The following is an 11,315-nucleotide window of genomic DNA, read 5'->3' as shown; positions in this document are numbered from 1 at the left end:
TCTCAGACCCCACTCCAGCCTCGAATTTCAACATCTCTTTGGCCTTGGATCCTTCCATGAAGAAGAAAAGAAGGCAGGTAGGCCCTGTTTACTGTGCAGACCCCAGGAGGGGCTCAGCCATGCAGCCCACGACCTGTCAGGCTTCTGCCTCTCTCCTTTCCTCTGGGCTTGCAGCTCCTGCTCTGGTTACCTGCTGAGGGCTGAGACCCTGCTTTTGCCTGAAGAAGCAGACCCTCCTAGCAGCCACGTACTGAGCAGAGCATGCATGTGGGCCCACTTGTCAGAGTCAACTTCTGAAAGGGAGGAAAACTCACACAAAGCACCAAGCCCGCACCAGGCTCTGCGGAAGAGGCTTTACACACATAAGTCCCTGCTTGTGTGGTAGGAATTATGAGCCCAGCATGTAAGTCATGACCTCAAGTGAGAGGACGGACCTAGGTGCTCCTGGATTGTGGCTCAAGCCCCATCATGGGTAGATGGTGGTAAGTTTGGGAATTAAAGTTGTGAACGGCAACAAGATCATGGAGCCCTTGGGCCCTGGGGTGGCTATGGGCCCAGAGACTATGACACAGGGACACCTTGTGCTCCTTACCTCATGTTAAGTTCCTCTAACACATTGTTAGTCCTAAGTGCCTCGCCCACTGCAGAGGCTCCAGAGTCTCCAAAACCATTGTATGAGATGTCCAGGACTCTCAGGAATATGTTTGCCTGGAATGCAAAAGTGCAAAGCTATGGGACCTCAGGTGGCAGTGGAGAAAGCCAGGGCTGCAGCCTCAAAGCCCAGAGTGTCTGAGGTACAAATAGCGTGGACTGAGAGCAGAAGGACAGAGGTTCCAGGGAAGAGTATTGTGGATCAGATGATGGTGACCAGTAGAGCTGAACTAGAAGCACAGCACAGAGGGTGGGTGTGGATGTGAATGATCCTGAAACTGAGGCATTTGCCTGCAGCAGTAGGCCCCAGAGACAGAGTGACCAGACCCCATGCTCACTTGGGGAGTCTTTTGAGGGCAGGGACCTTGAGGCACAGAGCAGTCCAGGGCCCAGAGTTGAATGAAATCTTCCCAAGGGACTGTGATGGGAAGAAGGGTGGGAGCTTGTTGGTATGCTGGGAAGACAGAGCATGACCTCCCATCTTGTGGGGGAGGACCCCAGCTCAGCCCCTGTCAGATGGCAAGGCAGTAGCTGCTGTCCCTGAGAAGGACCCACAACGGTAGCCAACATGGGAAACATTGTAGATACTTTGTGTCACCCTGGCAGGGACTGCAGTCACCCATTCTTGCAGCCTATGAAACACAACATACAAGGGAGAAGGTAGGCTATTAGAGCATGGGATCCAAGGGTGCAAGGGTGTCACTCAAGGAAGCATCTGCACATGCCCCACAGTGAGCATGTGTTACCAGACTGCACACTGTCCCCACCAGCTGAGTGTCTGTGATGTCTGGGGAAGGTGTGCGACATTCAGCTGTGGACCTCTCAATAAGTAATGTGAGACTGGGCACAGTGTATTGAAGTCATTAAATGGGGCTGGGAAAATTAAAGCCACCTAACAAAATATTCCTTATGCTTTGCTTAAAAGATCCAAGGTTCATTTCTGAAGAGCTGCAACAGCAGGGTGCTGGCCCCTGGGAGACCTGCCCCCAAGGGACAGGCTGGAGGGGCCTACTATGGGGTGGGGCTGGGGGCCTCATACCTCCAGTCCCCTGGCAAAGGCAATGGCTCCTGGTCCTCGAAGGTGATTCCAGCTTATGTTAAGCTCAGTGAGTCCTGTGTTTTCTGCCAGGGCCGGTCCAAGTGTCTCCCCTTCAGAAACACCAAGACAGACCTTCTTATTCTCTGTTCATTCCTTCAAAAAATGATACTGATGCCTGCTGTGTGCCAGGGTGTCTGCTGGGCATGAGGATCGTGGAGTTGAACCCAACATGGGCCTGCCCTGCCCCCAAGGATTTCATATTTAATGGGGGAGACATAAATACAAATGAATGGGATATATGCTATTATAGACTACACACAGAGAGCTGTGGGAACAGAGTAGGGGCTAAACTTGTTTGGAGGTGGTGGTCAGGACAGAGGAGATAACCTTGAAGCCTGAGGTACTCACCACACATGTCTGTATGCACAGGGGAGAGCAGACACAGGAAAGAGTAAATGAGTGTGCAGAGGCACAGGGAGCACAGGCCTGGCTCTGGGGGTGTGGGAGGGATCCAATAAAATGAAGTAGGAGTGATGGGCAATTGAGAGAGGCCTTAAAAACTAGGACAAGTGTCTTGGGCACTGCCCTAGTGGTGGAGAGGAGGCAGGGAGGGCTTTAAGAAGTGACAAGGCTGAATTCCTTAGCTGGTGTAGGGGATGGACTGGGGTGGGTGGGAGCAGAGACAAAAGGCTAGGGGACCAGTTGAAAGGCTAGTTCCATAGTCTAGGCAAGAGGTGACAAGGCTAACTCAGTTGAGAGGAGAGGAGGCAGCAGTAGTAGAGAAATGAAATGGTGGGGAAGATGTGTGGGGTGAGAAACCCTGAGAGATATCTAGCATGTAAAGTGGGCAGAAGCCACACAAATCCACCCACCCTGCTCTTGACTCTGTCAGCCCTCAACCAGTCTGACCTGCTTCCAGGTCTCAAAAGTGCCAGCATTGGCACACCTCCTGGGTACCCCCCTGCGTGGAACTGTTGATCCCCCTCTTCACCTGGCTGACAGCTCTTCATCCTTCTAACCGGCATCAGGAAGCCTTGCTTGCCTAGCTGGGCTGGGCCACCTCGGGATCCATGTCCACTATGCTTCCATCCTTCCAGGCTCTGACCCTTAGATCTCTTTCTGCCTGGCTTGTCTCTCCCATCAGCCTGAGAGTCCCTTAGGGATCTGAATTTGATTCCTCTCTATGGTCCCAGCACCTAGCACCGAGTAAGGCTAGATTGAAGAAATGCACAGGGGAAAAACCTGTGAACTAATTGAGCAGTGCTCTCAGCCAGGGGCTCAGCCAGTACGCCACGGCAGATCCTTTTAGCACCTTGGAGAGCTCCCTGCAAGCCGTGAGGACTGCAGAACTCTGGACTCCATGCCCAGCACTGGGTCTGACTTCTACAGGTTCTTAGATAAGGTACTTTCTACTTCCTCAGACACTTCCAGGGCTGCGAGGAGAGGGTGATGGGCCCCCAGTTTGTAGGGAAGTCCCTACTTTGCTGAACAGCTAGAGGGTGAGATGTTTCTTCTATATGCATGAATCGACTGCTGTAGTTCCAATGCTTGGCCTTTGTGAACCTTGCAGCTGACCTATGAGGTAGGTACTACCATTGCCATGGGTCGGTGCTGGGGGGCGTGCGGAGAACCGAGACCCAAGCTCCTTCACCCCTCAAGGGAGTCGGACCCACCCACAGATCCCTACTTGTGGAAACAAAATGGCCCCACTGAGTCTGTCCTTTTCCAGGCTGAAGACCTCCTACCCTATATTTGTGCAGCAGCCTACATGGGGCCTTAGCTTCCAGCCACCTCCATTCTGGCTGCCTTTCTGGTGCTTCCCTTCTGACCATGCAGGCCCAGACAGACATCTATACTTAGTTTGCTGAAAGTCTGAAATGAGTTTCTCTTATTTCACTGACTTCTCACAATAATTTTCTTAGGAGGCAAACTGGCTCTCTGGCAGTTATATTCTAGGACTGATTCTCACAGGCCAAGACTGGTACCACTCCACTCACTCTAAGCAGTTTAAGACAGAGCAGTGATTCTCAAACTTTCTGGATCAGACAAATTTTCTGGGGCATCTGTTAACATGCAGGTGACTAGGCACCCCACTCAACAGTCTGGTGCAGCAGGTCCAGGGCCCAGGAATCTGTATTCCTAACCCACGGTCCCAGGTGGTTCTTATAATTGATTGGAGTGGTTGGAGGCAGGCAGGTAGAACTGCACGTCCTGGCACAGCAGACAGCCCATGCAAAGGCCCTGGGGCATGAAAGTGGTAACATCCAGGAATCCCACTGATGTCTTCCACAGCACTTGGAATACAATCTTCATGCCTTTTGCCATGATTTGTAGCCCTGCAGCCCCCTGTTGCATCTCTACTCCATGGCCTAGCCACTCCCCGCTGGCTCACTAGCCCAGTCACACTGGCATTTATCAGTCTAGGAAATAGGCCTGCAGGTTCACTACTCTTTTGCTTGAAATGCTCTCCCTCTGGTCTTGCCATGCCTAATCCCTCCCCGTGCCCCTCCCTCCCACATTTCAGCTTAAATGTCACCTCAGCTCAGAGGCCACTCTGATCATCCTTCTAAAGCAGGGATCTCCATTCTTCCCCAGAATCATACCCTGTTTGTTTCTTGTGTAGCGCTAATAATTATGGAGAATTATCTGGTTAATATGTGTTCCTTGAGGTCAGGGCTTTTGTTTTGTTTATGGCTAGATTCCTAGTGGCCAGATCAGCTCCCAGTGCATGTAGCAGTGGGCAGTGAGATGTTCGTGGAATGGATTAAGAGTTCTGTGTAGAAGGAGTGAGAAAGGGGCAGGTGAAAGTGGAACATGGGGAGCAGGAGCCAGAGCACAGATGCTCAGAGTGGTCCTGCCAACCGCTACCCACCCCTGCCCCAGGAAGATGGCCTCAAGTGCCCCATGGTGGCCCTGGTCAGATATTACCTGCTTGGTCATTTAGGTGGTTATAGCTCAGGTCCAGGGACTTCAGGCCCGTGTGGGCCAGCAGGAGTTCAGCAAGGTACTGGGCCGCCTGCTCCTCCAGGCCGTTCCCTGCCAGCTGTACCTTCTGTATGGTCGGGTTCACTGCGAGGGTGGCACAGATGGCCTGGGCTCCCACTGCTCCCAGCTGGTTCTCTGACAGGTCTACATCTGGGGGGGCCGGAACCACTCCTCTGTCAGTGGGTTCCAAAGCCAGGCACCAGCCTCCTCTACCCTCCTCCATCTCCCAAACTTTGAGGCCTGAGGCAGAAGGGGCATTGCAGTCGGACTACCCTGGGGTACATGGCAACTCTGCCACCCAACAGCTGGGTCTCCTCAGGCCCCAGGAAGCTTCCCTGACATCTATCCCTACCTTGTGTGTCCACAGCTTCTTTGTCAAGGCGTTAAAATCACCTACTTCGTGTTGCTATGGAGAATGCCTGTGATGAAGATGCAGCCACCCTGTTGATAATTCGTGCCTGGCAGCAATATAACCCACCCACAGAAGCCCTCACTGCCACATTTCTGGGGACTGGCAATAATAGTCCAAGTGGTCGTGCTCAGAGCACTTATGTGGGCCAGATACAGTTTCACTAATGTACACCACATCCCCAAAGGCTAAGTGGCATTGTTGGGGCCATTTCACAGATTGGAAACAGGCTCAGGGAGGTTGAGCTTCTCACCCAAGGTCACCCCCCTCTTCAGTGGCAGAGGCAGCATTTGGATCTAGCCCCGCCGAACTCCCACCCCGCCCTCCTTCCTCTCATTCTGCCCAGCTCCCACCTCTGTGTCAAAGGACTCTCCCACCTACAGTCAAGCATTGGGAGGCCACCACCTGCAGAGTGTACTAGTCAGCAGAGGAAGGGAGTGGGTGGGGAGTAGTGCTCCACACCCTCCACTCCTGTGATGAGGCCCCACCCCAGTAACACCAGCAGGCCCCAGGTAAGAAGGTCTGGCTGTGGCAGGTTGGGTAGGGGAAGGGCAGTGGCCTCAGGAAAGGAATCTTCAGGAATGGGAGGATTCAAGCCTGCCCACCAGGCTCAGCACCTACCGCAGATGCTGCTGTTTTTACTCAGGGCGCCTGACAGGGCCTCTGCACCGGCCCCACAGAGCTCGTTGTCTCGAAGGTCCAGCCTCTTGACATAGGGATTGGAGGTTAGTGAGGAAGCCAGAGCCTGGGCCCCCTGCGACAGAGAGGGGTCTGAGGCGCCTGGTCCTTCCCAGGGCTGAAAGCCCCAGACACAGCTAGCTACTCCTCTGATGCGTGTTTCCAGGGCTCAGCCCACTCATTGCCTTCCAGCTGGAAAAGCTTCCCTTTCCCACGTGCCCAGGGACACCCATTTCTTGTCCTAGGTTCCACCAAGATCTCACCTCTTGGAGTCTGTCCTGACCCCCTAGCATGCTAGGTGCCCATTGCAGGCTCCCCAGCTCTTATTCTGAACTCTGTCATAGGTCTGATCCCACCTGTTACCCGGATGTGGGGAGTGAGACGTGCCTGACAGAGAAAGGCCAGGGAGTGTGTGGGATGGGCTCAGGAAGGGGGCTACAGCCATGGCTGCTGCCTCCCAAGTCCTCTCCCTCCAGACCTGGCCCTAGGGTCCCTCCAGGGGTACCTGGGGCCCCAGGCCACGGTGTCGCAGGTTCAGCTCTGGTGTGCTCCCTTGGCGCAGAAAGCAGGAGGCAGGCACGACGCTGTGGGCCTGGCAAGATCTCAGGTAGAGGGTGTCCTTGACTAGTTCTCCAAGCCCATGGGTGCCTGATAGGAAACAAGGGGAAGAATGTGGATCCCTCCCCACGCACAACCAGCCACCTTCCAAGGGCTCCCCGGTCCTCTGTCACTACCCAGCATTTTAACACCACTCCGGAAGTGTGTTCGAATGGTGAAATTCTTTATGTGGCTAGGAGCATTTCAGGGAGGGCACGGGGCTGGAGTTGCCTCCAGCTGCCCTGAAAGTGTCCCACAGAGGGGAGCGCTCCTTGCTCTGCTGGACAGGGGTCCCCTGTCCTCTCGGCTCCCGTCTGCCCCTTCCACCCCTTCTGAAGAAGTCCCCAAGGTGAAGAGACAGGCCTGTTCCCTGCTGCTTGAGGGCACCTTCTGTCTCCAGGTCAGAGTCCGAACTCTCCTCGGTCTCTGGGACCCCTGCAAGATGCCCAGCGGTGGCCACCGCCTCTTTCTCCTCCTCTTCATTCTCCCCAGACTTCTCGCAGGGACCCCTTACGTTTACGCTCATTTTGTGGTTGCGGGCACTGAGGCCCCGACTGTGCGCCACCGCACCTAGATTGGAGGGGCCTGGGGATGTGGGTGGACGCTCGAGCTGCCTTGACCAGTCGCATGTGGTATGCAGCGAATAGGCACCCGCTGTAGCCAATAGAGATGCGCTCTCCCCTGCGGCAGTCGCCCTGGCAACCCAGTATTGTTGGTTGCTGCAGAAACCGCCGCTGGCCTGCGCTGACCTTGAGTCTGCTCCTAGCCGGGAGAGTAAGGGCTCGCCAGGGGCCAGGCGCGACGCGGGACGCTTTGAAGGCGCCTGTTCTCCCTGCGGTCCCATGCAATTCCAGCATCGCACCCCTTCCCAAGGACTGGGGAACAGGCCTGATTCTAGAGCTCGCACTGTCGTCTCTGCTGTTTGAGTGGTGGGGGGTGGGAGCAGCTCTGCGGGGGCATCACACAGGAGGACCTTGTACCTTGCAGAACCCGGTCACTCTCCTCTCTGGAGCCAGAGTTGCACTCTCATTCTGTGGCTTCCAGTTCTCTCCCGTGCTCTAGCGTCACATATGCAGCTTTACCCACCAGGAACATTCCTCTCTAAATTTGTTGAACTTCAGAATCTTAAAGTGTCAGCTCAGAGGTCACGTCTTCTTGAAGCTTTCCTTGGTTCTTCCTCTGAGCAACTATCATCCCAACGCCATCCTCTCAAAGTACTTATAACACCTGTCATTCCCTCACCAACCAAAGAAATGAGGCCAGAGGGCAGGGGACAGGGGCTGCTCCTCTCCCTGTGCCAGGGATCTGACAGAGGGAGTCTGGAGAGGCTGGGAGGCTCAGGGCAGCTGGAAGTTGGGACTGAGCCCAGGGGTGGGGGGTGGAGGCTGGATCCTGCTCTGAGTGGATCCTATCCCTTTAATAGCTGCTGGCCTGGCCCCGCTTGGGCTCCTGCCTTACCTCCTGTTCAGCTGTGACTGCAGCTGCTATGCTGACTCATGTGCCCCCGGCAGCCATCAGGGACTGGGAGCATGGGCTCCCCAGGGGCCTTGGCAGGCTGGGGGCTTCTGGATTACAAAACTGAGAAGTATGTGATGACCAGGAACTGGCGGGTGGGCGTTCTGCAGAGGCTGTTGCAGCTCGGGGTCATGGTCTACGTGGTAGGGTAAGAGAACAGCTCCTGGCCACACTTTCTGAAGGGACTGTGACTGGTCCTGCTGTGATAAGGGTTGAGAGTTTGACTCTTCAGGGGCTGGGCTGGTGGTAGTGGAGGTGGGCAGGTTGGGACAGGGTAGAGGATAGACAGAAGGAAGGATATCTGTCTGTCTAGGGGCCAGTGGGTGCAAGAGCAAGTTGTGTGTTTGTGTCCTCCTGTGTGCCCACCTGCCTCTTTTCCTGGGCCTTGTCCCCAGTCCCATTTGGGCTCTAGGCACTGAGCAGAATGGCCCCCACCCCTGCCCAGCTTGACCCTGCGGGGGGCAGGAAGTAATCCCTGACATTTGTGAGAGCTGGAGCAGTAAGGCCCCCTATAGAGACCACCAGTTCTAGCTGGGTCAGGGGAATCTTTAAGGAGGAAACTTGGTCTAGCCAGGGGAGGGGGAGGGTGTTTTTGGCTGGTGAAGGAGGTGGTAGTGGGCACCTCCAACTCCATGGTGCCTGTAGGAGACTCCCATGAGGGCACCGGCTCTCTAATGCATGGCCTGTGTTTCTGGTGAGAAATGAGGGTAGAGAGGGGGCAGGGCCTGAGCAGTGTGAAAGCTTATAGGATATGAGGGAGAGAGGCTGGGTGGGGGACCAGCTCTGCCACTGACCACCATATGTTGGGGACACACCACACTTCCCTTCACCTCCTCCCCAGGTGGGCCCTCCTTGCCAAGAAAGGCTACCAGGAGCGGGACCTGGACCCCCAGATTTCCGTTATCACCAAACTCAAAGGGGTTTCTGTGACCCAGATCAAGGAGCTGGGGAATCGGCTGTGGGACGTGGCTGACTTCGTGAAGCCAGCACAGGTGGGTGCCTAGTGCTGCTGCCGGGCACTGACACCTCCAATACCACCCTTGCAGTGAATGTGTGTGAGAGAGGCATGCAGTGCCAAAGGGGAGTGCTGGCCCCGTCACAGGGCCAGGCTCAGGAAGGGCCTTCAGAGGAGTGGCACCTGGACAGGGCTGTCGGGAACATGTAAGAGGTTTACAGGTGGATGAGGGGTCAGGTCAGGAAGCCAAGCCAGGGGAATTGCATTTACAAAGGCTACGTCTGGAAAAGAATGGACTATCTGGGAACTCAAGGCTTGAGCTTGAAGGTGGGCTGGAAGGGGTGTAGGGGGCCAGGGCCTGGAGCTTCTCGAATGCTCCCCTCCTTGACCTGGGGTGCTGCTGTCAGGCACTGCTCCTCTGCCCCTCCCACACTGCATTTCCGGCCCCTTCTTCTTCCACTCAGATTGTCCACAGCCTGTTTTCACCTCTGTCCTACTGATTCCCAGACTGTAGCCCTGGTGACAACCTGCCCCGGGCACAGCTGCCTCCAAGGTGCATTCCCACCACATCCACAGAGAAATTATCCCCCCTCTCCCAGTGTGGCCTCTTTTAATCCACCAGGGCCAAAGTCGGACCCAGCTTGACACCTTCCTGTCCTTCCTCCCTGTCTTTTCCATCACCTAATAGTTTAAACTGCTGCCTGCGCCTTACCCGGATGAAACTGTGCTGTTCTAGTGGGTCCCCAGGTGTACCCATGCAGCGGCCAGGCTGAACTTTCACGTGTGACATGTGACAGAACCTTGCTTTCCACCCTTGGGAGGCTCCCTGTCCATGATGGTGGCCACCAAGTCCCTTCAGATCCTGACCGCTGCCACACCCCTCTGCCCTCTGCCTAATTTTTACATCCCCTTTGCAGCTCTCACATTCAGCACACAGGTGCCAGCCACCCTTTCTGTCCTTGGCCACCCTTTACCCAGGCAGAGCTCACCACTTACTCCCCTGCCTTTTGGCCACATGTCACGTGTGCAATAAGAAGGCCACCTTCCCACCAGCCTGGGGGGTGGGGTGCCCAGCCCAACTCAGCTCTGGACTTTAGTATCTAGAAACAAGAGGTTCTTGGAGAATTCTGGCTTAGTGAATGGGAGTGAACATGAGAAATAAATTTGTCTCGAAGAGGCAGACACGGGCTCAGAAATGGCCAGGAAGAGCCAGCCTCCCATCTCTGCCTTGACTTGCCTCGCTGGAGACATTTTCCTGGGGCACAGGGTTGGTGACTCGATGGGGCCAGGACCCTTTTCCTCACACACCAAGTTGCCAGCTTCTGGCCTGTCTCATTGAGGGAGCCCTGTGGGCACCAACTCTGACACTTGCCTTCTAGGGAGAGAATGTGTTCTTCTTGGTGACCAATTTCCATGTGACTCCAAAACAAGTTCAAGGCAGATGCCCAGAGGTAGGTTGCTCACACTTTCAATGGGTCCCCGGTTCCTTTTCTAGGCCTGGGTCACCAGCCATGTCCTCCCTTCTTCCCAGGTGACTGAGGGCTCAGTATGTGCTACTGTAGTGGTCCCCAAAGCTTTTGGCACCAGGGACCGGTGCTCCTATGAGAATTTAATGCCTAATGATCTGAGGTGGAACTGAGGCAGTGATGCTAGCACTGAGGAGTAGCTGCAAATCCAGACGAAGCTTCACTCGCTCACCTGCCACTCACCTCCTGCTGTGCAGCCCGGTTCATAACAGGTCACGGACTGGTACTGGTCCACGGCCCAGGGATTGAAGACCTCTGATCTATTCAATATTTGGTTTGTAGACTATTCTGAAATTTTGCTGGGGCCACGGTGCTGTGTTTTCTGAAATCCGTGTGATTCCTCTTTGGACATGTCCTGGCTTCTGGCCCTTCCCAAGAAACTGCCAGGCCTGGGAAGTAATTCATCTGATCTGGAAATTCAGTTTCATGAGACTAGCCAGAGTTCCTGCCAGCTACTTTTAGGAGTCCTGGTCATCTGGTCCCTCCCAACACATGCACTGTGTTCTTTGTAATGTCATAGCCTTCATCAAACACCTGCCAAGCAAACCCCTGGGCCAAGCCCTGTGCTGATCTTACAAAACTCTGTTCCCCATACCTCAAGAAACTCCTGCACAGACAGCCCAGCCAAGGCGGCAGGTCCTGCGATGGGGGCAGAGGCTACAGATGGGAGACCCAGGGAGGCCCTTCTGTCAGCTTGGGGCCTCAGGAAGGGTTTCCTGCAGGACTGGAGGCTCAGGTGGGATCTCAAGGATGTCCAGGCAGAGGGGGCTGTATGGGCGAAGGCCCTGAGCTGTGTGAGATGAAACACCTCCAAGGGCACCTGCTGAGTGGGGCTGGAGCCCAGATTTGGATTGAGATGCGAAGGCGGTGACTTGAGATCTCAGGGCCCCTGTGAACCCCACTAAGGAGCTGAATTCTATCACAGGAGCAGCAGGGGCCTCTGAGGGGCTCAGGGGAGGG

At 55.2% G+C, this 11,315-nt stretch overlaps 2 protein-coding genes across 2 annotated transcripts in view; one reads left to right on the top strand and one right to left on the bottom strand.

Moving 5' to 3' along the window:
* Positions 1-6,885, bottom strand: part of LRRC74B (leucine rich repeat containing 74B) — a 14,616-nt gene extending 7,731 nt beyond the window's left edge. The window contains exons 1-6 of the mRNA XM_011356083.2: positions 6,747-6,885; positions 6,268-6,410; positions 5,706-5,838; positions 4,619-4,825; positions 1,691-1,800; positions 593-708 (exon numbers count right to left, since the gene is read on the bottom strand). Coding sequence (XP_011354385.1) covers positions 593-708; positions 1,691-1,800; positions 4,619-4,825; positions 5,706-5,838; positions 6,268-6,410; positions 6,747-6,885 — 848 coding nt within the window. The remainder of the gene's footprint in view (positions 1-592; positions 709-1,690; positions 1,801-4,618; positions 4,826-5,705; positions 5,839-6,267; positions 6,411-6,746) is intronic.
* Positions 6,886-7,840: 955 nt separating this feature from the next.
* The window catches only part of P2RX6 (purinergic receptor P2X 6), an 8,576-nt gene continuing 5,101 nt past the window's right edge, over positions 7,841-11,315 (top strand). Inside the window, 3 exon segments of the mRNA XM_023528289.1 lie at positions 7,841-8,022; positions 8,716-8,866; positions 10,209-10,280. Coding sequence (XP_023384057.1) covers positions 7,856-8,022; positions 8,716-8,866; positions 10,209-10,280 — 390 coding nt within the window. The 5' untranslated portion in view covers positions 7,841-7,855.

This window comes from Pteropus vampyrus, unplaced genomic scaffold, assembly GCF_000151845.1.
Source record: "Pteropus vampyrus isolate Shadow unplaced genomic scaffold, Pvam_2.0 Scaffold23, whole genome shotgun sequence".
Lineage (NCBI taxonomy): Eukaryota > Metazoa > Chordata > Mammalia > Chiroptera > Pteropodidae > Pteropus > Pteropus vampyrus.
Note: the sequence above shows the minus strand (reverse complement) of the source record. Positions and strands in the feature narration are given on the sequence as shown.